Raw genomic sequence first — 25,814 nt, 5'->3', positions numbered from 1 at the left:
AATGGAACTAAAGATGACATTACGCCGGGATTGAGCAATAAGCCTTGCAGGAGCGGGGAGACTACTATTAACAATGTAATGTAATCTGGAGCTTCCAGAATTAGCTAACCTCCCTACACGATTGAGAGAATACCCTTGTACAAAGGCCAAAGATAAATAAATACATGAAGCACTTAAGGGCACTCGTCAGAAATTGCCTTGTGGTAGAAGACAAAACATGAGCAATAATCCTTAGCAATCCTTTGCATCCCTTCTTCTCGAAAGCCTAACCCAGAAGTTGAACAGAAACACCCCAACAGAGGACCGAGCGCGGAGATGGGAGACAGTACAAAGAAAGGACTATACATCCAAAAGATCCTGTACACCAAAAGCTGAGAGTGTCTGAACTTTCGCACCTGAACCATATATCTTACAAAACTTGAGGGCATAACACCAAAATAGACCTGCCCTCCAAACCAGCCATTCTGGCCTTAGCATGATGAGCTTGTCATCTCACTTTCTTAACTCCTGCACAACAGAAGACAACGTTTTTAACAGGACGGCCCAACAGCACAAGAAGGGTTATCCTAATGAAGCATCTTGTATTAGCCTATCATGAGAAAATAAACATCTTAAATAAGTTACCTAGTGCCCAAAAAAATGTATGACCCCATCATAAGTACCCTAAAAGTAGTGCCTATGAGACATGTAAAGGAAAGGAAAACGAGAAAGAGTAGCCTATCCTGCAACCTTTACGAATCCAGCACAGGTAACGATACATCGCCATCTCCTTGTGAAAGGGAAAGTTAGCATGTTAAACTGAATTTCAGTTGATGGAGAATCGCCTCAAAGTCTCTTGACCATGTTTGCAAAGCCTAAATCTCCTAGATAACTTTAATTTCAACAGATGGGGAACTACTTTAAACAGTTACAATATTGCCATATATTCTAGGAAAAGTGAAAAATAAAAAATAAAAGATAAGAATTGCAGCAGGACCTCCAAACCTTCTCTTCAGAGAGTACTCAAGGTAATCGCCAGAAATTTAATTTTGTACACGCGTCTGGGGCCTCTATTACTACTTAGTTGTTCCTTTAGGACAAGGAATGCTGATTCTATAGACGGGTTTATTCTTTATTAGATCTTCATTCTCCTTGATTGGAGAGAAAGAGACAGAGACAGAGACAGAGACAGAGAGACAGACAGAGACTTACTGTTCGAACGTTTTACATTTCGACAGAACCTACTGCCACATAAACACTGGAATGCATTGAGAGAATGATCATGGTCGTCAAACTCAATTCCATAATCCTACAAGGGCAAGAAGTGTTAGGTGTACAAACAGTAGGCATCAGAACAATTAAATAACTCAAGTTGGACAACAAAAGCTCCAAAGAGCAGATCATAACCTCTTGAACCTGTGGGCAGCAATGAAACAAGCAACTTACTGCAATCTTCTGTACTTTCAATAGAGAGACACTACCTCTAAAATATTTTTTGCAAAGTGCAAACTCTGGACAACTTATTATGCATGTATATTTGGAAGGCATAAGCCTCAGTCTGATTGTTATAGGTGGACAAGGTACAAACAAAACAGACACTCCAATTTCCTTATTCCAGGTTCAATATAGAATGTCTGAATTTCTTCATCACTCAAGAACCCTTGCAATCCTATACAGAGACCAAGACAATGTATATAGATGATTGATTTTATGGATGTAAGCACAGATGATGAGGCAAATGCCTCAATCAAGTCCTCAGATATGCATTTCAATTACCAAATCATTAGTATCTAGAGACCTAGGCGATCTTAAGATTGCTCAAAACACTTGATCACTAGAGCACTTAATACAATAACATAATCAACAGATCACAAGGGAATTATAGAACCTCCCGTTAAGGCTGAAAGATACCAAAAAGGAAAACTTCACTTGATGTCACAGCTTGTGACACGATGCAAATGAATCAGACTCAACAAAAGACATAAATGACACCAACATGACATCACTGGGAATTTAATGATAAATCACATATCTCAAGTTAAAAACAAATAGAATTTATGCAACATATCTCGAGTTGTAAAACTGAATAGAATGATATGATTTGTCTCCTATTCTCAATTTATGGTAATTTGCTGTGAAGATTCTGTTTCTCAAAACACAAGCATTAAAAATCAAAGAAAGTCATACAATTATATAAATCACTTGTACAACATTCAGACAGGTCAGTCGTCCTTCAAAGTCCAGTGAAAGCAACACAAAGACTGAACATATACAAAGCCGTCTGTTTAAAATAAGGTATAACTCAACCAACTCACCCATGTCAGCTCTTCCAAGGCCTGTATTTTTCTAGTAGTGAATAACGCAAGCTGCAAGAAGAGTTTAGACAATATATTATATTAGACCCTCCTATAGAATAATAGTTCCAAAATCAAAGAAAGTAATGAAGATCGAGACTTTTCATACACGATAGTAGTGATGCTTTGGGGTCTCCACCTCAATTGGGATCTCAATTAAATTGGCATCATAACATCTAGCAAAAATAAACAAGAAAATTCAAAATTGCCACATGCGCATGTATAATTGGTCAAAATGCAGACTAAAAATTCACAAATTTACTGCGCAGCCCATCCTATCCAAGCTTGGAATTTTCTTGACATTTAAAACTAAGACTACAGTAGATGAGATATAAGTCCACACATAAAAGTGAACCAAAAGAAAAAAAGTACATGCTTTATGTGCAAGAAGAAACAATTAAACAGTTTAAGAAGATCTATGCCTTTACTAGCTCCCCTACCTGAACAAAAATCAAATTCAACAGTATTTAAGGTCAACATACTACAAGTCCACCATAGTTAGCAAACCTTTTCTGTAGTTAGCGAACTTTTTCCGTCAATCTGTTAAAATTAATCCATTGACAGAGTTATGCCGATAACAAGAAAATGGTGCACATAACATGGAATGTAGAATTTTTAAGACATAAAATCAATTCATTTTGACTAAACCAATAGGATCCTGATGACAACAATGATACAGAAGTTCTGCTTGTGGTTTCTCTTGGACATCATTACATTTCTTCCAAAGCAACACCAAGGAATGCCAACCGAGTAGGTTACTTGCTTGTAGTTCCTAAAAGAGAGGATGAAAAGAGACTGCAAAGAATAAGTGAACCCTCCATTTCATCAGAAACTATGTTGATGGTCATCTGCATGTACAGTTATGTGATATTTTTGACATCATCAGACATATAACTTGTCCCTCCAAGGGATCCCAAAAAAAAAAAAATAAAAAAAAAAAAGAGGTGAAAACAGGACATTTTTCCAAGGCCTCTGATGCTTAAGGTTAGAATCTCACAATGAGTCCATTACGAGTTAATCCCCATCAGCAAATTAGCTAGGTATCCGAGTTCTTTGACTCTAGGGGGCGAGCCAGCAAAAGAATAATATATTAGCTCAACTAGCAACTAGCCTTCCAACATCAAGAAATAGAATGTTCTCTCATATGGCTTCCCTATCAAAGAATTTTACTCAAAAATACAGTCTGAGAAATGGAAAACGTTAATTGCAATCAAGTTAAATCAAGGAGTCCAAAACCCTACAGTACCAATAGAGGAATGACCATGACTGGCTTTCAGCTGAATTTAGGAATGGGCTGCCCAACTCTAAAGGATTGGAATAGGTTCGGTGTAGTCCTCTGATACCTAAAAAATTACCTAAGCAGAATTTCCTTTTCTCTTCCCACCTTGAAAGCTTTCCTTTTCCACCACACATGAAGATATCTCAGAGAGGTCTCAACCAGAACCATCATAGTTTTCTTTTCAGCCAATGCTTGACAGCCAACTGCCATAAACTTTGTGAAAGCTCTTTAAACCATCATCTTCATTGAGATTTCAGTTCCTCCAAGCTATGGTCAAGAAGAGCTTGGACATTGGATGAAGATATTTAGTGTTTTTTGGGTCATTGTCATCTCTAGGTGTCAATAACCAATTGGAAATTCTGTAACAAATGGAACCAAATTATGCTTTGGTTCAACTTAAGGTGTATTCATATAAGTACTAATCAATTTCTCTTGCTGATGCCCGTGATTTGAGAAACATTTTCATGGTTTAAAGATTTCAATGCTCCTTGTGCAAGGAAAATTTAGCTGGTTTAGTGCTTTAAATGTGTTACATTGTTCAGTTCAATTAGCCTTCCATTAAGTAGGCATTGAATGCCTTTTCTCGCGAGCTTGAAGAAGGGGAGAACATGAGAAATCAGAAAAAGCCAAGCAGAGTCGAGGTCTGCTTTCTACGGTCACTCAGGAAACAATAGCAGTACCATGACAAGGCAAATAACTCAGTTTCACCAGGTTTAATACATGAGTTCTACGATGAATGAATAGGGGAAATCCTTTCCAGGTGTCTTGAATTTTTATGCTGTTTTAAGAGATAAGCTTGCAATGCCCAGCTGAAAGTTGGATTCTCAAAGCTTTAGACCAAAGGACTTATGCTTAAAAAGTGAACTTTCTGCCAGGAGCTACGTTTGCGAATTAAACCATCCAATATTGAGGAATTTCCATCTTAAAGGCAGATGCAATAACAATCTAAGAGCTCAAAGACCAAATAAACATAAGAATGCTTCTTCTCAAAACAAACAAATACCTATGGTTGATAAACCTAGCAATGTTTCCAAAGGTCGTTGAATCCAAACAAAGAGCTTCATCATCCTTCACACACATGGAGCTCCAATCAGAATCAAGGAGCACCCGATAAGTACGTTTCGCAGCGTCACCCTTCTTCAAATTTCGCTCATGCATTTCCTTGATGGTTAATATTTCACCTATGTACTCACATACAAATGCACCTTTAGGCAGTTCATCCAGTGTTTGCAGACCCCACCCTTTTCCTTCAGGCGTCATAAACACCTAAAGGACAAAATCAGTCACAAAAGAGTATAGGCTTAAGCTTAAGGGTTCCCAAACAAAGTCACTCACTGCAATAGTAACTGGAACACTTTTAAGAATGATAACCACCACAAGGTCCAAATATGACAGTAGAGCTACAACAGGCAAAAGCTTTTAAAATAACATGAAAACAATTCTTTACCTGCATATTATAACTTATGCCCCGCTGCACCACTCGATTGCCACAATGTTTACCACAACCACACTTTCTCCAGCACTCTTTGATAAATTTTCTCTTCAGGTGGCCCTTACACGGTTCTAAAATGTTGTTATCTTTTGACTTTTCTAGAGGGCATTCCCGACAATACAAGTGGTGGCTCTTTTTAGGGTCCCGATTGACAGAAATACACTTCAACAAAAAAGCTTCCTTTACAAGACCTTTCACAGTGTATATAAACTCGCCCCCATTTGCACATGCACAAGCACAGGGTACTGGAGAAGGCAGGCAGTCACCATAACAATTTGAACAGCAATTCTCATTTCCGATCTCAGAAAGGGAGAAATTGATAGAAGCACTAGAGAAAGCGAGGCTTTGAGGTATGTAGTGAAAGGATGGTGGACATTGCTCGTCAATCTTGTTAACCCATGGTATTTTTACTCTTTCTTCTCCTTTGGCTATGTCCTTAACATCATGGACAGACCTCAGATCAGTAGGAGTTGACTGACTCTTCGAGAAAACCACCAGACTACGCGAATCAGCATCTTCATGTTCTTCTGACAGCTTCCTTTGACTTCCAGCACAATCAATTGTGGTCTTGTTTTTGTTCATTTTCAAGTGATTATTACTACCATCTAAAGACCCCCGAAATCTTGGAATTCGTGGTGCAGCTGCCCCAATTGATCCTTGAACATCAGGAGATCCATTGGAAGCATTATTGGGTACAAAGGAGTTTGTTTTACGGCTTCCAACATTGAGAGTGTCCTGCATAACAGATCTCTGTAAGGTATCAACTGTAGGGTCCATATTGATTGATAGTTCTCTTGATGCATCTGTAGAGCCGCTTCCTAACTCCAGAAAGCATTGGCACATATCTCTCATCAGTTTCGAGACAGAAAAACTGGGGTCAATGATTTTTTGAGATTGGAGATATTTATCATCCATCGACTTTAGAACCGCATCTATACTAGGCATATGAAAGTCTGCTCTTCCACAGGTAGAGTTGCAGCTCAAAGTAATTTTTACCTCTCCCAAGGGCGAGGAGGCAATCTCTAGGTTGGTGGGAGATTCCTCTGCAATGTTAGCATGCTCATGGTCGTTCCTATACTCACTCGATGATGTGCAGACAGCTCTGCCTCTTCCACCAATCATCTCCTTCCTAAGGGCCAAATCTCCTTTATTGATTGGATCTACATGTGTTAACCCAACAACATCAACAAACACCACTAGACCCCAAAATTACAATCAGATATTTAATATGACAGCCTTAATAATAATAAAATGCAGTCAGTCAATTTGAGAGTTTTCCCTTCCAAAAAAAACCCAACTGAGCAGACAAGGATTGCTCTACTAAAATCATCTTCTTTTTCTCCTTGGCATTGATGGGAAATATAGAACAACAGTAAATGAAGTCAGCCACTTCCCTATTAAAGGCTAGAAAGTTTGAAAATTTAAGCTTTTGGCTTTCAAAGCAGCATATTTCAAATGCTTTGTCATATAGATCCATACTTTGATCTGCAGACAGTTTAAGAATGGACGTTGGGCACCACCTTGCCTCTTAGCTCGATAACTTCCCAGTAGAAGTATGAAGGAAGACTATGATGACTAAGTTGAATTTATTAGGGAGTTCTGAGAGGCCTAGCCACTCGACGTTGTTAAAAAAGAAAATATATTTCCCTTGAAAAAGGAGAACCAATTGCACCAAGTGAATGAAAATTCAGAAACATTACATACATAAATGTTTGTCTTTGTTTAGTAGTTAGTACATCAAAAAATTAATTGAAAGATATCAAGCTGCTAAAGCCTACTTAACCAAATAAGAAGAGGATTATATTATCATTGAACATGCATAGACATCACTGGAGGCATTTCCTTCTGCTCAAGAAAATGAGAGAGAAAACAACAAATTGAGTGAGGGAACAAGGAATAAAGAGAAAAAGAATGAAGGGGAGAAAGAGATGGGGAGCAGGCAAAGGATATAAAAAGTCGGAGAATGTAGTTTCCGTTCTCCTCATCCTCAACAATGATCTAAGTCACCTACAAGCACAAGTAATCATTCCCTTCCCTCACCCCAAAGAAATTGACAAACTTTAGTCACTATGCAGATGAGTCAAGAAAACTACAACCCCAGTCAAACAAACAAATTGTTAAGTAAACATTGACCTGGAAGTATAGCTGCAATAGGAGTTTCATTCAAGGGCTCCTCATCATCATATCTCTCATCCTTTGGTTCATCACATGGCCTCTCAGATATAGAGCTTCCATCGATAAATTGAGGAGAAAGAGGCCCCTTCCCTTTATCTCTTATTCTGATAGAAGTATCGAAGGACATTACTGAACATGTTTCACTAACTTTAGTAGTAGAGAGCTGTGACAGGTTATTTCTTTCAACTACTGCCAAAGCCATGGGAGAAATGGGTTGTTTTCCCTTGTTCATGTTAATTTGTCGGACTGAAGAAGATTGGATTTCTTGCTGCTCAACCATCGGCTGGAAAGAAGTTCTGCCTAATTGAGAATTTTGATTACTAGGAGAAGCTAAGCCCTGAGATTCTTGGTTTCTCAACCTCAATCTTTTTAACGGGCGTTCAACCTCATGCATTTGAGCTTCTTCCTCCAAGTCATCCTCCTACAGAGCCAAAAGAAAAGGAACAAAGGTTAATCCAAAGATGGTCAAAAGGCTGTAGTTACAATGGAGTGGATCACATACATCTGCTGTACTTTTTCGCTTTTGCACCTCAACCTGTACAGCAGATCACAAACAAAGATGAGAAAAACAAGCTGGAAAGAAGAGGTGCAAAAGAGAGGGAAGCACTGATGAAATAAATATAATCCAGTTCTAAGGATACTGCACCTGGTCATCCTCCTCATCAAATATAGCATCCGCAAGAACTCTATAGTTTTCTTCCTCAATCATCTCCCAGTTTTTTTCATATAATTTCAGGAGTTTCTTCAGCACTGGCTTCACCTTGTCTTCACTGATTCCAATACCCTTCATTGCCATAAAGGCTGCCTTTACTCTAAGGTTAGGTGCCATAACTCTTCACGCTCTTGGAAGCAAAGAGGGCTTACAATTGTTGGAAGAGCCTACATTGTCTGAATGGTGAGATACAAGCTTCAGAGAGCTCCACATATAATTTCACCAAACACACAACTTGAGTCAAAAAAGATCATACCAAGAAAAAATGAAAAACGCTAGCCTGCAGTGACCTTATAAGTGCATCAAAAGGTGCATTACCAAGAAGAACATTCAAAAGAAAAATTAAATAACCCAACAACAACAATAATAAGTAAGACCAGAGCATGCATCCCATAAATGCTTTACAAAGTAAAAGCTGAAGAATGTGAAGACTCGGATCCCTCGAACTATCTTCCATTGCATTCTTATTCTTTCCAAATACACCACAAGGCACAAGGGCGAAAGCTCAAATAGTTTGCATAAGCAAATCTCATTTAAGCAATAAAAAATTAACATAAAGAGGTGGCAGAAGATAGGCATTACAAGACGATGAAGTGACGCATGTTTTCAAAACAACGGACGAATTCTGATGACAATTGCAACAATGTTGATGAGGTTTGGGAAAGACTCCCGCATGTCAATGTAAACTCTCCAAGTTTTGACATTTCGCAACACATTAAAGCCGGACATCTTCCACCCTCACCGAGTCACCAACACAAAGAACGAACATCAAAGTTTCTCCAGTAAAACGCAAGGCCAAAAGGGTCAGCCAAGAGCACTTTGCAAAACAAATCCTCGAAAGAAGTGCGTCGCACCAAGTCTTTACGGAAATACAAATGCAGTACCAAAGCACAGCCTTTCGACCCACAAGCGTTTCACGCCCGAGTTCGAAAGTTCCTATAATATGACGAAACACAACCACGCAAAACACGTTTTCCAAAACCGATCGTCTCCACACGATCGTCAGCCCTCCGAACGACGGCACTCGAGACCCCCGGCGCAGAGCTCAGGAACAGCTCCACGCGAGAACGCCAGAGAACCCACATTTTTCGACCGACCCACTTACCCGACTCCCTGGCGCGCGCGCGCCAGACCAGACCGCTCTCCCTAAAAGGCTCAAATGTACTAAGCGATTACGGCGAAACCGGACCTCTCCAGCAGAGACGCGACGAGACGAGACGAGCCGATCATCGAACGGCGACGGAGGCTTTCGGGTTCGAACGACGGTCCGCCGTCCGAACCAAGCACCCCGCCTCCTCCCCCTTCGTCCCCCGAATGCGAGCGGAAATCGAAACGGAGGAAGCCACGAGAAGGAAGGAAGGAAGGAAGGAGAAGGAGAGGGAGATTGAAAGGGCGAGGGCTCACCGGTTCGTGCGCAGTAGGGTACCCGACGACGACAGTGGCCACGCTCGGCTGAAGACGACGGTCTTCCCATTCTCCTTCGTCTTTCTCTATATAAAGGCTCTCGCGACGGAGACGAAGGGCTCTGTTTGGACGCGGGTTTCGTCGGACCATGAACCGGGAAATGGATAGCCTTGTCCCTGCTTCGAGTTCTTCTCCGATGCCCAGCCCGATTCTCCGTTTGGTCGCCGGCGCAGGTTCTTCCTCGGATGATTTCGAAATGCCGGCGAACCCAGACCGTCTCGGACCGTGAAGTTACATCCGGGTTGGGCTATGAGGACCAAATCGGATCAAACCGTGAAAATTCGATCCAACAGAAATAAGAATCGAACAAATGGTTTTATAAATCGGACTATAACGACCTAAATTGTAATGATAAGTATAATTAATTTTGAACCGTACTAAAAAAAAATTGAGTTCACTAGAGATTTCAAACAAAGCTCTTTGGAGAAGTTCATTGGGGTTCGAATTGGACAAAGATTGTTTATGCTCATGACAATAAAAGTTACCAAGCCAAACACTGTTTAATAAACATGAAAATGATAAAATTAATAATGATATTAACATGTCCATATACAGACATGGTTTGGGTGGTTTGACATAAAAAATCAGGAACCATTTCTATAAAAATTAAAGTAATAATACTTTAGATATTGATTATAGCAAAGCATCTCATCCATCTCTCTCTCCTAGACTAGGCATTAACTTTTAATAGGCAACTCCCAAATGTTTATAAAACCATGAACAACAGATAAAGAGTCTGAAAAAGATTTAAACCGTGATCTTTCACTCCATCAGAATGTGAGTTTTTTTATTAAAATAACTGTCAACACTGTTCTAAAAAATGAAACTATTAAATGAAGACGTAATTTAATATTTAAATATTCTAAGAGCGAGAGTAAATGTGTTGTGTTTATCTATTGCGTTTATTTCTCATCCAATTTTTTGCCCTTGTCCCATACTTCTTCGTTGTGAATAACACAAAGCCTAAGTATGTTATTCTTGCCATGGATGTTTAGGAGAATTTGTGAACCTAAACCAACATGATTTGGTAGGTTTGAGGGTGAGCGTTAGATCCTGTAGAGTAGATTCTAGGTTCCCAAATTCCAAAACCGGTAGGTATACGATAGGTTTCAAGGTTTCGGCGGGCAACCTCTACTTCTATAGAAATGTATATGGCACCCTGTACAATATCCGTCAATTATAACATATGTATACTTAATTATTTATTGCTTTGTCTTTTTATTTATGAAACTTTACATTTAAATGTGCGAATGCCATAGTTGATCGGCATTCTCAAAACCCATTAAAACCATTTCCAAACCAAATACCCATTCTATATATAGATAGAAACAAAGAGAGAAATATCTAACTCCATTGATCTTGACTATTTTCGACTCTTTATTGACGATGATAAATTTTTTATTTCCATGGGATTGACTTTGGGCATTTCTGTAAAGTGAGATAGACTTTCATGTAAATTTATAGTATTAATTGATAGGTGGAAATTAATTTACTATTTTATTCTTTTTCTTTCGATATTACTATCATTTTAGGATTAAGTTAATTAATATAAAAATTAATTATTTTTCCACTTTATTTATTTTTTTTTAAAAAGTAGATGAAAATTAACAAGCGAAGCGTCCAGTTTTGGAGCTTGTCTTGTTAAAAGTTCGAATAACAATTACAATTTGATTTACAGTGGTCTCAATCATATGAAGTACCATGGCCCATATAAGAAAAATACATGAAGTACCAAGAAAGATACAATCTTCTACATATTGTATCCCTCCAACAGGTAATGATGTAAGACAGATTTTAATAAAATTTAAAAAAAAAAAAAAAAATTGGACAAAGCAACATGGGATTGTGAAATGAACGGTTTTTCCAAAAAAAGTGTGTTCAGATTGTCTGCTAATTCGATTTTATTTTTTGCGCAGGTTATTGGGGGAGAAAATAGTTAGGAATTTTAATACTTTGCCTGGCTTGACATGTAAAACAAGACATCAGATTTTTTTTTTTGGACAAAAGCAATTTTTAATTTTTAAGCAAATTATAAGTTGAAATCAACTTGAAACACTCTTTCTGCAGTTTGGCCCTCTTTGGAATAGGAATCAAAACCGTGCTCATCATGATTTTTAAGCACCTGGTTCCGACCAGTCCATTCTCTATTACTCATATGTGCAATCGATCCGAGCTTCATGGCCAAAAAATCAATCTTGAGCTTCATTTCAAAAATGCCACAATGCCAACGACATTTCAATGTCTTTTGCAGTCTTCAACTTTGAACACGGGTCACCCGACATCACGAACATGTCCAAGGGCAAAATAACAGCTGCAACACCGCTTCTCCTCCGTTCATCATCCTAACCAATGGACCGGCCACCCTCAACAACGCCGGCAGGTGTTACTACGTGTCTGCATCTTTGCTGCTAACGGTGACCATTGCCCTCGGGGCCAAAAGTAGCGGTCATCTTCAGTGAAACTTCTGGCGGCCCGACCTCCTATCCAGCCAGATCCTGCCACTGTCAGCCCCAACCACCGGCACCAGCACATCAGCGCCCCCACATGGAAGTGATGCTTCGTCTTTCGGTGCTAAACTGCTAGTCCTGTTCATGTCCATTGCCATATAAGCTTATCATGTCAGTTCATGAAACATGAAGATCATAATTCCCACAAGATATATGGGGACTACTGATGGATTGTGAGATGGTGCTACTCATCATAAAGTAATGAACTCGTCAAGAGGCTTCCTCTCACAATGCCAGCATGATTCATACAGATAACATTGCTAAAACTCGAGATAGTTCATGAGTTTTCTTGAAATACATATGTGGTTCTCTTCCGAAATTCTAAAATTCAGCTCTTTTGTAGTTCCTACACAGCATGAAGACCAAGATCATTAACAGATTTAAAGCATGAAGAGACAAAAACTCGTTTACTGGAAAGTCAGAAACGGCATCACTAGAATAAATTCCTCACTGGCATAGCTAGAAAATCCCGGAATTGGAATGACCAACAGGTTAAACAGTGTAATTCTTGTTAGGATCAAACTCAGCACATAGACAGTTCAGCAAGAACTTAAAATGACAACGAAACTGTGAACTCGCTCTTGCATACTTGCAGCACGTCAAATTCACACCCTATGAAATTAGCAAGAAATAACCCAATGATTTCTGCAGTTCAAAGCGACATAATCCAGCAGTATGAACTTTTCTTTTGCCTATGTGTGTTTTTTGTACTTTGCCTTCAGAACCTTCCTGGATAGTCCACATGTCGATAATTAAATTACTTTGAGCAGTCACATGAGAGCAGACAAAAAGGAGAATTACAGTTCAACCAAAAATTTTCTCTTTTCTAAATGTAGAAATATATCACCCTTTCCTACTCCTATACTAATTTTCCTATTCCTATTTTGTATGCATGAATTTATCAAATCCACTCAACTCAATTTAGTAAAAAACAAGTAAAAGTAACAATTCGAAATAAAATAATAGATTCATCTCATATATCAAAATATTTCGTAATAAAGGATTTCTCTTTTTATTTTCAATATGAATTGATAGGTTAGATACAAATAGATCATATCTTGTAAATTCTCTCTCCTTTCTTTTCTACATATGCATTGTCCAAAAACCGATTAAGAGGCCTGTAACGATCAACATAAAGATGAATGAGATAACTTGATATTTTGGCATTACAACCACAAATAAGAGTGGACCACCATGCGATTAATTACATTTTTTTTTTTTTTTGTAAACAAAAAGAAAGAAATTAGATTTTCATTTACTACAGCAGAAAATCAAATTATCACTGATTTCTTCCTCAAACAATTCAAGCAATCAGGAAAAGCAAGATTCTTGAGTGTAGGATTTCAATTGTCCACCTTAAGAAACTGAGATGACTATGGTTAAAGGGATCTCTTAAAGAGCTGCCGATTCTTTCAACGTCTTGTAATTTCCACCATATCAACATCTCAGATAAACCGGCATGCCTGGCATTATGAGGATCAAACAGAAGACAGAAAAGTTTAACTCACCGTGTAAACAAAAAATAAAATAACATGACACGTTAGAGTGACCTGCGAGCAAGCACAACCACCTTCAGATACTGAACTTGCAAAAAGAATATGAATCTAAAGGTCTGGTTTTCCAATCAACCAAAGATGAAGAATCACAGTGGACGACACATTACAAATTATTTTCTGAAAAGTCACTCTTATGAGGAAATAGTCCTCCTGCAGAGGCTGCCAGTCACATTCCTGCCATGATCAAGAAAGATTTCATTCCAACTAAGAAACACGAATCACTTGGTAATGTACAAAGAAAATCACACAGATTACTCACTGGGACTGCCAGCTTCAATCCTGCCAATATCAAGACTAAGATTTTGCCCTGTCAGGGGATATCGATCGTCTCACTATCAAACTATGGACAGAATGCGATCTCGTGAACACCCCCTGACATAACTGCTGATAATGCTGTATGAGGAAAGCTCCAGACTGTTCAGGCATTGCATTTAGCGACTTTCATCTGGAAATGACTGGAGCAAGTCGAGCCCTTGAAGATTATCTGCCCTAGCTTCACGCATTGTCCAGGACGAGTCTCATAAGTCTTTAAATTTGACAGGTCTCCGGTGTAATTGGCGAAAGAAACAGACAAAACACCCAAGGTTTCTAATCCATGAAGGATTGGAATTTCAACCTTGTTATTGCGGTTTGCACCAGGGACTCTCCCCAGTTTATTTAAACTTTGGCAAGTCCGGTAATCGTCCAGGGGACATGTGCCCAAAAATTTTTAATTCACCTGGGGATTCTGATCCCTCAGGAAGTGGAAGTTCAACTAGGACACCAGGACCGGATGTCCGCAGATTCTTCAAGTCACCCGGTGATTTTGTAAGGGACGTGCACCCAGAAATGTCCAACTCTATCAACGATTCCGATCCATCAAGGCCTCGAATTTCAACTAGCTTCGCGCAGTTTGCAGCATAAAATTTCTGCAAATTATTCTTTAAATTTGAAAGGTCCAATGATTGTCTAAGGGACGTGCACCAGGAGATATCCAAAAATTTCAAGGACTCTAATCCCTCAAGTCCACGAATTTCATTTAGATTCGTGCAATTTGTAACATGTAGTTCCCTTAGACATTCTAAACTTGAAAGGTGCAGGGATTGTCCGGTAGAAGTGCACTCAGAGATATCCGACGTTTGTGAGGATTTTGATCCACCAAGCCTACATATCTTAGGACATTCATCTACATGTAAGTTGGATAGGGATTGTAAACCTTCCAGGCCGGTGACTTCTGTTAGCTCAAAGCACTTCTCGAGAATCAATTCAGATAAGTGCTTCAAGTATGACAAATTGGTCAACGCTTTCAATTTTCCACAATTTGTAATACAGAGCATTGATAGTCCAACGGGAAGCTCTGGGAGACATTCAAGCCACTGGCAATCAGAAAGAGTGAGTTTGTTGAGAAGCGTCAGCTGGGAAAGATGTGGCAATGGCGGACTCTGGCAGGTTATACATAAAGCTGCTAAGCTAGAGGGCAGTTCTAGCACTTCTTGAAGCTTCTCGCAATACCGAAAGCTGAGGAATTGGAGAGAAGAGAGCTTAGAAATGCTTTGAGGCAAGCCCGAGATGCCTAACTTGTCTAATTCAAGCATGTTTAGCAAAATCAGTTCACTTATACTACTTGGTAGTACTTCCATATTTTTGCATCCTGAAGCTTCTCAACTCTTGGAGTTTCGCCAACATACCGATGGCATGAGGCAATTCTGTTATGCCAGTTCTACTTATATCCAAAATCCTCAAATTCTGTAGATACACAATACTTTCTGGTAACTCCACAATTGATGTCCCTGCTAAATGCAATGCAGTCAAAGACATGAGGGAGCCTATGGAGACTGGAAGTTGAGCAAGTTTATTGCATTCTCTTAGGTCAAGGATAGATAGAGATGTTAGAAGGCCTATGGAGCTGGGTATGTGGGCTAACGATTTACAGTAAGAGGCATCAAAAGTCTCAGCTTCTTCAAAGAACCAATGGAATCAGGTAATTTTTCAATCGCCGAATGAGATAGGTCCAACTGAGTTAATGACACAAGAGAGCCCATGGATTTTGAAAGTTGAGCAAGTTCTTCACAATGTGAGGCACTCAAAGTCTTTAGCTTCATCAAACAACCTCTTGAAATAGGAATTTCTTGTACAGCAGTATTATTTAAAAGAAGCTCCCTCAATTCTTCCATTCTACCTACTCCTGCTAGTAGCTCCTTTAGGTTATAACAATTACAGACATTCAAGGAGACGAGGGTCTTGATGTCCCCAATAGAATGATGAATCTCTTCCAGACTCGAGCAATTTTCAAGAATCAAAATCTCCAAGCTTTTGAAAGCAGATAAATCGGAGTTCTTCTCAACAATCCACAACTATTAAGGTTGAGAACTTTGAGTTTGGTTGCCATCTGAAAAGAGGAAAGGATATCTTACTGTGAATGCCATCTATACTTTTCGAAGTTTCTCAAAAATTCCCATGCTCTGCTACTCCTTTCGGTTGTCTTGTTTACTTTTAAATGTTTCTTCTAGCAGAATTTGGCTACACCCACATATAATAGTCATCTAAGCATATCCCTTCTTAGGGATGTATAAGTGCTAACTGGGTTTTAGTTACGACTAATGTTTCAACGAAAAAATATATTTAGTTTTTAAAAGTCTTGGCGATGCCGTTCTTTGTTGAATAGACATAAGCAAATTTTCTCATAAAAAAAAATAGATGAGAAATTCCAATGGAAGAGGGGTGCATTCACTGGCGCCACGTTTTCTTTCAATAGTATGAAATTAAAAGAAACGGTTAGTTTAATTATGAAAAGCAATCTTTAAATATTATATGTACAAGATATAAGAAAGGTTAGGTTCAAAAATAATTAAATGTCATTGGAAGGATAATTTTGTTAGTCTTGTTACATTAATAGTTTATAAATTATGATGAATAAATGGCGGGTGTAACAAGTTAGAGCAATTCATAAATGATTTCTGTTATTCTAAGATATAGATTTGTAATTTCAGCATGTATATACAACACAGGTCACCGTGTCTGTGAGGGAATTGTTGTTTCTTACGAAAGAAGATTGATATAGACATATAACAAGAATCACTAAAAAGATGGACTTTTGCATAGGAGAAATTAACTCAGAAGCCACAAACCAGTTAGATCAACAAAAAAAAAAAAAAAAATCGAGATAGGCACAAAAGTGATAATTATATTTTTAAGAGATGTTGATTAATATAGCTAAAAAAGTTTTTAGTATGTACAATGTCCAGTATGACCAATTGTTAAGATATTAAGGGGCAAAACTCCTATAACCTATTATATCTAGAGGAAAATCCTTAATTTCGAAAAGGATAATAAACCTCTCCAAAACAAGTAAAGGAAAAGTTAGTGCAATTGACTTTGACAACATGTGATTTTACTCATAAGTGATATGCCGGCTCTATATCTTACCTTGAGTGGACCCCATCCTCCCCAATCCTCTGTAAGCGCACTCATTGTCAGAATCAAGCACAACTAATTTCTTTGGATAAAAGTTGACCGCTACGAAATTTGAGGGACAATGCCACCACCGAAGCCATCTTAATTGAGGAAGCAAGTTATGGAAATCTTCGGTGAAATTCGCACTATTAAATTGAAGGAACCTTAAATTGGTCAATTCTTTTAATTGTTCAACTGTGAATCTTCTTCCACTACCATACTTGCCAAGACAGAGGGCCTCAATCTTTCTAGTGCCCTGCAATTAGGAAACATTATGGACCGTAAATTTTGAATGATAAGATGAGACCAATTGATGTAAGATAAAAGGTATTGGTTTCAATTTGCTGTCATGCTATTATGGTTTAGCTTCTCGCTTTGAAATTTGTGGAATGACGGATTGTGGTTACATATTGTTTATTTAATCCATGCGAAAACGTGAAGCCTAAGGAGATTGTTCCCGAACTTTTCCCTTCCAATTATGCCTTTCACTATGTGCACCTTTGAATTCCAAAACCCGCATCCTTTGGAACTACAATAGAAGGCTTCCCTTCATGTACACACTACTTCACATATATCTACTTAAATTATGGCCTTTATAAGTAAAATAACACTACATTTACTGATATCCTTTATATCTGAAACAACACGGCTGTTCCAATCTAAGTACATCTATCAAACTTGTCATCAAAACATGTATTAAAATTAAAGAATTCTAGTCGTAGAATTACCCCTCTTTATCAAGTGTACCTTGTTTGCAATTCTCGAAATCAAAATGAAAACGAGAATATTATCCCAAATATTAGTGCACATGTTTTACATTACTTTCTTATCATTCTTCGATGAGTGTTTTTCACTGTACATGGAAATATTAATTGGCCCGCCCATAGATTAATGAGATCTTGCTTACAGGCAGGTTGGACATAAAGAGTGAATAAATTGTATACTTAAGGAACTCAAGTCTATTACATTTGCCTTTCCTCGTAACCAAATTCGACTTCTGTTTTAGGTGATGAAATGCACATTGAGCAAGCATCATGAGAGTCGCAATGCGGATTTGTTGAGTGGCTTGATCTCCCTTCAAGCTTTTATTCTTTTAGATGAGGCACTACTTATTTATCCTTCAAATGTTTCTTGTATATTTATTGTACTTTTGTCGATAACTTCATAGATACGCTTTTTTCAATGCTAAGCAATGCTGTATTCGGTTGATTATTTTTGTGGAAAAATATGCTCGCCGAAAAGCATCCCTAGCATTTTTTCAATAATCTTCTTACTTCATTATATTCTGCATCTCAATTTCTATATTTAGTAATCTTTAATTAAAGATACTCACGACATTCACACATTAGTGCTTGATGCTTAAACAAATCATCGTTTCGTTATGATTGCTTTTTGTTGCATACCATATTTAATTACAGACGAGAACCGTAATTAAAAGTATAGGAATGAACCATTGCTATGAACTACACTATTTTTACTGATATTACGCTCATCAATCTCACTTATAAAATTTGATCCGTCACTTTGCCGGCAATAGATGCTCCTTTGTAGAATTTCTGCACGATGCGTAACGTTCAGATTTTGTTCTAATAGTTCAAAATTATTTCGACTTAAATACAACTATTAAGAAGAGATGAGAGCTATCTCTGATTGTGCATTTAACTCATTAGACTATAAGGATGTCGTTGACCGTTATTGTGTGACTACATGGCTGTGATTATCATTTTCTCAAAGAATTTAGAACCGATATTATTTCTTATCCTAATTTTGATCGTTGAATTAAAGTACTATTGAAATATATGGTTGTAAATTTGTGTTTATTACTATCATTCTCTTACAAGTTTCTAAAAAAAGTTGCAAATGTAAGGTTACTTTATGACAAAAATTTAAACTTGATGATTCACTATCAAAAAGAAGTTATGTGTATATTGTTAAAATACTTGAAGTCCAAGTTTAATAAATATCATATTAAATTTTAGTTTTGAATATTCTTTGACATTACAAAGTTTGTAATTATGTGATTGAATATGTACTTTTGTCAACATATGTCTGTGGAAGCTACACGGTTCTCAAACTAATTAATATTATCGATATTTTATCATTGCAATTATATAACTTATGAAAGTATGAATATAATGTTGCAATTAATTCTTAATTCACCACTGAAAAATCTAGTATAAACTTTTTTCCGGGATCATGACCTTTGAGATTATTAGAGTGCACATTAGAAGCTAAACGTATTTTGAGTACTAAAAATCTAAATAATGTACGTATGCCTCTATAAGTCCCTTTATTGTAAAATTTCAACATTTTTTATGTCTTACTTTAATTTATAGACCCGGGCTCCCTTTTCTGAAGAAAAATGAATGTTTAGAAAATATTTTCCAGAAAATGATTACTTGTATCATTTGAAATAATTAGTTAATGAAAAAAATTTCATAATCGATAAAAATTTATGTTTAAACATTTTTGTGGATGATGAAAATAATATTTTCATTTATTCATTTTAGTAAGTGATAAAAGCAATCATTTTTAGGAAAATATTTCATTAAATTATTTTTTGCAAAACAAATAAAGCATTATTACATAATATAGCTATTTAGCTATACACATACATTAAGCACTAGTTAAATATATCTTATAGCAATGAAAACATTTTAAGTATCTATCATTTATTATGTGCAATGGGCTCATATTTGAGAAATAATAATTAAATCATATTGGTCAATATTAATATCAGAAGATCAATATTGTACCAACCTATATTTGACAAATAAATAACATTAAAAAAATAAACTGAAAAGATATCCATCATCACCAAATATTTAACATGCTTTAGAAATAAATTAGTATAATAAAATTACTTATCATAGAAGGAAAAAAAAAAGCATATGTTTAGAGGAATCTATCACACAACTGTGTATATTTCAACAATAAATATAGTGAAGTATATAATAAGCTACGACTATTATGGTTGAAAAGGCGTTTGGATACCCATTTTGACTAATGAATATCCATCCCCACAATAAAATTATTTAACATGCTTTACAAATAGATAGATCCAAAAAATTGTCCATCATAAAAGGAAAAATAATATATAATTCAATAAAATTATTGATACTCATTATGAGATAATATTTTCTCGCATTTCATAAGTAAATGATATTAATAAATCAATAAAAAATTATGTAACATGATAGCCCATATTTAAAAAATAAATTATGTTAATGCACTATATACGCTACTAAATAAAATGCTCAATAAGAGTTGAATGATGTAGAAATATCTATTATCACATGATAGTCAATATTTAACAAATAAAAAAACCAATTAAACAATTATATAACCTGATAGCCGTTATTTAACAAATGCTTATAGGTAAAATATATTAATTAAACCCTGGCTAAATAAGATGCTCATTAATAATAGTTGAATAATGTAGAAATAATTGTAGCAACAGGATAGCCCATGTTTAACAAACCATTATTACAAAGGGAACAACAGAAAAATAATCGACTGTCACAAAAAAAAAAAAAGTATTAGCAAATTCTTAGAACAAATAAAATTAATTAAATTATGTTTAGAGGTTTCTATTACATGGTTATGCATATACAACATATAAATAAAAGTTAATATCACAAAAAACTCTGAACTATACGCACTATGACACCAATAACCAAAACTTTTTGTAGTATTACCAAAAATTCTAAACTATATAAAAAAAAATCACATTGGTACAATTTAGGATACTGGTGATATGAAAAAAAAATGTCAAGTATTATTGTCATAATGGACATATTTTATGAATTTTGTGGTATTTTTGTCAGAATTAAATATGATGGCCACATCAGCAAATTTATGGTGTTAACTAACAGTTGACAACAAGGACTCAATTCCACAACTATGAAAGATAAAGGACTAAATTGAGGGAAAAAATAGATTGGGGGCTAAACCTCGAAAATAGTAATAGTTAGGACGCTAATTGTACTTAACCTAACTTGAAAAATACAAGAACCAAGATGGCTAGTCGTCACAAATTAATGGAGGTCTTATTTATCATAGCAAACAACTCATCAGAAGTCCTTATTCAGTAAAGGCAAAAAGAAGGAAAAGACCTCACAAAAAATCAAAAGAGGAATCCAAACATCAAACATGTGCATCAAACAAATATGTGGAAAAAGCGTGGCACCTAACAATTAACAGGTGTCCTTGGAAGTGCCCTGTCAAATATCATGTTTTTTGTAGTTTTGTTGTTGCATTGAAGTTACTTAAGGAGAGGGTCCTCACCACAATACTATGAGGTAAAGATATATATCAATCATCAATAACCAAAAATTACTCCTCATCTATGTCTAATATCAGGCAAGAACGGCACTTAATCGAAGGAGCTCTTTTGTTAATAGAGGCGATAAATTTTGGGGACTCAAGACTGACGACAATTTTTATATCAAACATGAAAGAGAAGATGGACTCGCATTCGTTAAGACAATTGGAGAAATCTCTTACCTTGCTATTGTCAAGCACATCTATTACTTCCTCATGATTCCACAATCTAGTGCGCTCCTTAGGCTCCTTTGGATTTTCTTGACGAACAATTTCCCTTCCAAGATCTCGTAATTGATCATGCATCAATAGTTTGCCGGACTCATCAATTTTAATTAGGGACAAAAGACTAAGTACTTCAATTCCATTCTCCGGGTAAAAATCACAGGCATCCCACATATAGGTTGGACTTTGTTTATGTGATCCAATAAAAAAACATGCAATATCCAAAAATATCTGTTGCTCCTCAAAATCTAATGCATCGTAACTTATCCTCAATTTCTCTTGCACTCTCTTATTTGGCACCTTGTTTAATTTTTTAATGTATCTTTCCATACTTCTTCTTTCTTTCCACATAGGAATGAACCTATAACTTCGAGAGCTAAGGGAAGCCCCCCAGTGGTAGATACAACATCACGAGAGATATTGGCATAATCACTTTCAGGAGAATCATTACGAAATGCATGTCTACTAAATAAGATCAATGATTGATCCAAAGACAACTTGTCGAGTTGGTGGATGTGGCTTGCCCTAGTTTTATCAAGAATGCCCTTGTTTCTAGTTGTTATGATGACTATGCTTCCAGGTCCAAACCAACTACCATCTCCGACCAAAGCATTCAAGTGAGAATTATCATCCATGTCATCAAAAGAATAAGGACTTTCTTACTTGTAAATCGAGATTTGATGACATGGATTCCCTCACCAACATTAGACACATCACAAGAAGGTCCTCTTATGTTGGAAATGAGTTGCTTTTGTAGACATTCGATGCCCTTGCGTACACAAGTTTCTCGAATATCTGCCACAAAGCTAAGATACTCAAACTTACATGAGAGTTTGTTGTATAACACCTTTGCAAGAGTTGTCTTACCGATGCCGCCCATTCCATGAATTCCAATTATCTTTGTACCATTGAATATATCATCTATGGAGCTCATAATCTGTTCCACACGATCATCAACTCCCACTAATTGTTCAGGAACGATTAGCTGAAAAAGTCTTTTTAATTCACTCATAACTTTTCGAACAACTGTTTTAACTATCGCTCCTTCATGCCTGTCAAATAACAATATAAATTTCAATATATAATGGCAATATTTATATTATTTTTCAAGCAAGATCTAATTATGAGAAACTAAACGACTTTTTGTGGAGAGTAATGTACCCATTATTAGTTTTCTCCGATTCCCATCCTTTCAAGGAACTCACTTCTTCAAGTGCTTTCTCCCATTCCTTCACAACCATTTCGTCCAGATTCTCTCTATGTGCATTGATAGCATCTCCCAATCTCCCTGTAAGATGTCGCACTTGCGAGGGTTCTACTTTGTAAAATATGGGCAACACTATTTGATCTGAGGTTCTCTTGCACTTCAATATTTGAGTTAGCTCGCGAAGGCACCATTTGCTGGAAGCATAGTCCTCTGAGATTATCAGGATTGAGATCTTAGACTGCGTAATACTACAAAGAAGCTCTGGACCAATCTCCTCACCAACACGAAGTTCGTTGTCATCTTTGAACACGTGAATTCCTGCATTGACAAGGCTCGTATAGAGATAATCTGTAAAGCCTTTGCGAGTGTCTTTCCCTCGAAAGCTCAAGAACACCTCATAATCATTTCCTCTCGGCTTTTTGGTTCCATCTTCATAATCTCCTACATGTGGAGAGGTCGAAGAGGAAGATGCCTCGTACGTCGGATCTTTTGAATGAGTGGCTTCTTCTCTTTCCATCTCGAGAGAATTGGAGGAGAAGAGCCTACAAAACCAGTAAAAGAGATTGAGGAAGAAGCCCACCATGTCGGATCTTCTTGGCTCTGCGTTCATAACCACCTAAAAAGGGAGTAAAAGAGATTGATGGAGCAGAGCCTCAAAACAAAGCAGGAAACAGAGTAGAGAAACATGGAATCCTAGATCCAAGAATTGCAGAAATGTCTCTGGGAACTCGATTCGGAACTCGTCAGAAGAAAGTGGAGCAATCAAAGCAGGAAACAGAGGAGAGGATAAGAGCAAGGCGTCATGGATTACCTCAGGAATGCTCAAACAACACAATCCACCCGCTGCCGTGATCTCCACTAGTTCTCAACCTTGGCGTTAGAGTACCAACACACGACACCCTCAATTCAGCGCGCTGAACAACGCTGAGCTCTTGCCCGTCCAAGGATTCAAGACTCTTTATGCTGTTCGAATCGCTGTGATGAATGACGAGGGGAAAGGACGATAAGCAGCATTACTCGGAAGGTGCGGGGAATGTACTGAGGCGCTTCTTGACTTGACGTAGACTTGCTTTTTCCATCAAACAAAAAATATATAGGAAGAAAAGTGACGAGCAACACGCAGACGCTCCTGGTGCTGCTGACGTACATGAGCCACCGACAAAAACATATCGTGAGTTGGATTATAGGAGATTTCGATAATAAACATCTGCAGATTTTTAATATTCAAATAAGGAATGTTTGTTATTTTCAATCCACAATCTGATTTTTTTTCCACATCAAAGTGGCTTTTAAATTAATTTTACCCGAACCACATCCCTTACTGATTTGTAGGGCTACTTTTGTTGAGTAGACTTGATCTGCTTGATAAAACCATCGAATCTGAAAACCTAGCGAATATTGTCTTGTCTGAAGTGCTGTAGTGGGCTGGTAAACAAATTACTTATTTTTCCTTCCTTGGGTGTTACAATTTTGCCTACAAATAGATCGCAATTTTGCTGAATGAAAATATTCTTATATTTAATGGATACATAATTTGTTTTATTAATAAGATGTAGTAGTAGTTATTTACTTTAATTTATAGTCTAACTCTCGATGGAATGGAGGTGTTTCAACTTACTTTTAGTGTACATTTGTTTTCAGACATTTATAAATTCAAAAATTGACGATTCTACACTTGTAGACTGTATTTTGAGATATTGCGATCCATATTGTCTATTCAAACTTGATAACGCATTAAATTTGTGGAGTAACAAACTTGGTTGAACGTGTGCAACTCTTTCTTCGGATTTAATTATTTGTGATTTATTAAAAAAGAAAGGTCAGGCAACATGCTGAAAATTTATCCGAGGAGAGAATGAGGGATATCGAAGTGACTGGGAAGAAGGCGCAATGATTTATGTAATAAGCATGTTGGGCATGGAGAGGCCTAGTTTGTAAAATAGCTCCAGAAGAGAACTACATTGGCATTACAGAGATTTCTACCTCGATTAATAAAGTCGTCACAATCTCTCTCATATGTCGTCTAATTAGTTTACTAAAAATGAATTTATATGGACCATGCATTTTCCAACAGTTGAGATTAACGTGATTTTTTTCTGCCAAAAAATTAACAATACTAATAATGTGCACAAAAAGTCATGCAGTTAATTAAGGCGTGAATGATAATTATTGTAACCAGAAATTAATTTCTGAAAAAAGAAATAATTTTTTCTATTTCTATTTGTAAATAACAACGCAAAATTTCTGCTCTGGAATAGAACACAAAATTCCTCCTTCCCAAGAGGCAGCGGATGGCGGCGGCGGCGGCAATCGGATGCAGCGGGCAGCAGCAACGGGTAGCAAGTAGGTGGCTGAATAGTAGAGAAGACAAGCAAAACGAGAGTTCTTATTTCTCATTTTTGTTTAAAAATAAAGCAATAAAAATGTTATTTCTCATCTCTATTCCAAATCTATTTCTCAACTAAAAGTTTGTTCCAAAAATAAAAAAATAAAATTGCATCGCCAAACAGATTTTTATTTCAAAAACAAGTCTAGAAAAGAAAATTATTCTAAAACAAAAATAGAATGATTATCATGTATGCCCTTACTCTTCTTTTCATTTCGTGAGAATCTTGATGTACACAAATGCAAATTCTGAAAGAAAGATGGATTAAACGGCCTCTCCAAACTTTGAAGAAAATGGCACCATTTTCGATGCAACTTCACTTGTTGTAACGTACAACATTGTGACTTCCCTTTATCGACTCACCCACTTTGATGACTAAAAATTAACCTTGATTACGCCTCTTTATTTTGTTCAAAAAAAAATAAAATTACGCTTCTTTATAAAAATAATGATGATGATGACGAGGACGATGATGACTATGGTGATGACGATGGTGATGACGACGACGATAACAAGTGAGAGGATCCTACACTTATTCTGGACCTCCCATATAATGTGCTCCTTGAGTGCATTGGAAAATGGAATCTGAAGCTTCGTTTGCTTTGTAAAAAATAGAGAATTAGGGTGCGCATGGATTTATTTCTGTGCTTTTTTGTTCCTGGGAACGAAACAAAAGTGTTTCATTCCTAAACAATTTTTGAACAAAAGAACGCGTTTGGTAAC

The 25,814-nt window shown here is 36.9% G+C and overlaps 3 protein-coding genes and 1 long non-coding RNA gene across 8 annotated transcripts; all 4 read right to left on the bottom strand.

Annotated features, from left to right (window-relative positions):
• Window positions 1–30: 30 nt before the first annotated feature.
• On the bottom strand, window positions 31–9,543 carry LOC104425235 (histone-lysine N-methyltransferase SUVR4). 4 transcript variants are annotated; one of them, XM_010037871.3, is made up of 11 exons: window positions 9,396–9,543; window positions 7,926–8,158; window positions 7,782–7,814; window positions 7,238–7,700; window positions 6,101–6,264; window positions 5,060–5,839; window positions 4,616–4,878; window positions 2,443–2,509; window positions 2,295–2,345; window positions 1,192–1,288; window positions 31–507 (listed from the first exon to the last, which is right to left on the bottom strand). In XM_010037871.3, exons 2-11 carry the CDS (start codon window positions 8,106–8,108, stop codon window positions 488–490), a joined length of 2,121 nt encoding a protein of 706 aa, XP_010036173.2. In that variant the 5' UTR covers window positions 8,109–8,158; window positions 9,396–9,543; the 3' UTR covers window positions 31–487. The 4 variants fall into 4 exon arrangements, 3 of the variants coding, with proteins under 3 accessions (XP_010036173.2, XP_010036172.2, XP_039160269.1); XM_010037870.3 differs by having other exon boundaries at window positions 7,926–8,167; window positions 9,396–9,508; XM_039304335.1 differs by having other exon boundaries at window positions 7,926–8,196; window positions 9,396–9,452.
• Window positions 9,544–11,492: 1,949 nt separating this feature from the next.
• On the bottom strand, window positions 11,493–13,981 carry LOC120289441. Of its 2 annotated transcripts, none has more exons than XR_005547435.1 (4): window positions 13,778–13,981; window positions 13,533–13,692; window positions 13,318–13,425; window positions 11,493–12,040 (listed from the first exon to the last, which is right to left on the bottom strand). It is a non-coding gene; the product is annotated as an uncharacterized LOC120289441 (long non-coding RNA). The 2 variants fall into 2 exon arrangements; XR_005547436.1 differs by lacking the exon at window positions 11,493–12,040 and adding an exon at window positions 12,396–12,691.
• Window positions 13,982–14,171: 190 nt separating this feature from the next.
• LOC120289793 (disease resistance protein RPV1-like) lies at window positions 14,172–15,671 on the bottom strand. Its single transcript, XM_039305144.1, has 3 exons — window positions 15,422–15,671; window positions 15,186–15,287; window positions 14,172–15,079 (listed from the first exon to the last, which is right to left on the bottom strand). Exons 1-3 carry the CDS (start codon window positions 15,669–15,671, stop codon window positions 14,172–14,174), a joined length of 1,260 nt encoding a protein of 419 aa, XP_039161078.1.
• Window positions 15,672–16,669: 998 nt separating this feature from the next.
• LOC104425233 (disease resistance protein RPV1) lies at window positions 16,670–23,755 on the bottom strand. The gene is made up of 4 exons (XM_039304339.1): window positions 23,517–23,755; window positions 22,660–23,321; window positions 21,457–22,550; window positions 16,670–17,206 (listed from the first exon to the last, which is right to left on the bottom strand). Exons 2-3 carry the CDS (start codon window positions 23,313–23,315, stop codon window positions 22,112–22,114), a joined length of 1,095 nt encoding a protein of 364 aa, XP_039160273.1. The 5' UTR covers window positions 23,316–23,321; window positions 23,517–23,755; the 3' UTR covers window positions 16,670–17,206; window positions 21,457–22,111.
• Between the last annotated feature and the right edge of the window lie 2,059 nt (window positions 23,756–25,814).

This window comes from Eucalyptus grandis, chromosome 11 (genome assembly GCF_016545825.1).
Source record: "Eucalyptus grandis isolate ANBG69807.140 chromosome 11, ASM1654582v1, whole genome shotgun sequence".
In the NCBI taxonomy this organism is placed as follows: Eukaryota; Viridiplantae; Streptophyta; class Magnoliopsida; order Myrtales; family Myrtaceae; genus Eucalyptus; species Eucalyptus grandis.
Note: the sequence above shows the minus strand (reverse complement) of the source record. Positions and strands in the feature narration are given on the sequence as shown.

Coding starts and splice junctions, on each gene's coding strand:
- LOC104425235 (XM_010037871.3), bottom strand. CDS start 8,108: ATGGCACCTAACCTTAGAGTAAAGGCAGCCTTTATGGCAATGAAGGGT. Junction 5,840..6,100: donor CCTCCTCGCCCTTGGGAGAG/GTAAAAATTACT, acceptor TCTGTTATGCAG/GACACTCTCAATGTTGGAAG. Junction 2,346..2,442: donor CAAAGCATCACTACTATCGT/GTATGAAAAGTC, acceptor CTCTTCTTGCAG/CTTGCGTTATTCACTACTAG.
- LOC120289793 (XM_039305144.1), bottom strand. CDS start 15,671: ATGGAAGAATTGAGGGAGCTTCTTTTAAATAATACTGCTGTACAAGAA. Junction 15,288..15,421: donor GATGCCTCTTACTGTAAATC/GTTAGCCCACAT, acceptor TGCATTTAGCAG/GGACATCAATTGTGGAGTTA. Junction 15,080..15,185: donor AGAATTGCCTCATGCCATCG/GTATGTTGGCGA, acceptor TGCTTGAATTAG/ACAAGTTAGGCATCTCGGGC.
- LOC104425233 (XM_039304339.1), bottom strand. CDS start 23,315: ATGAACGCAGAGCCAAGAAGATCCGACATGGTGGGCTTCTTCCTCAAT. Junction 22,551..22,659: donor TCGGAGAAAACTAATAATGG/GTACATTACTCT, acceptor GTTATTTGACAG/GCATGAAGGAGCGATAGTTA.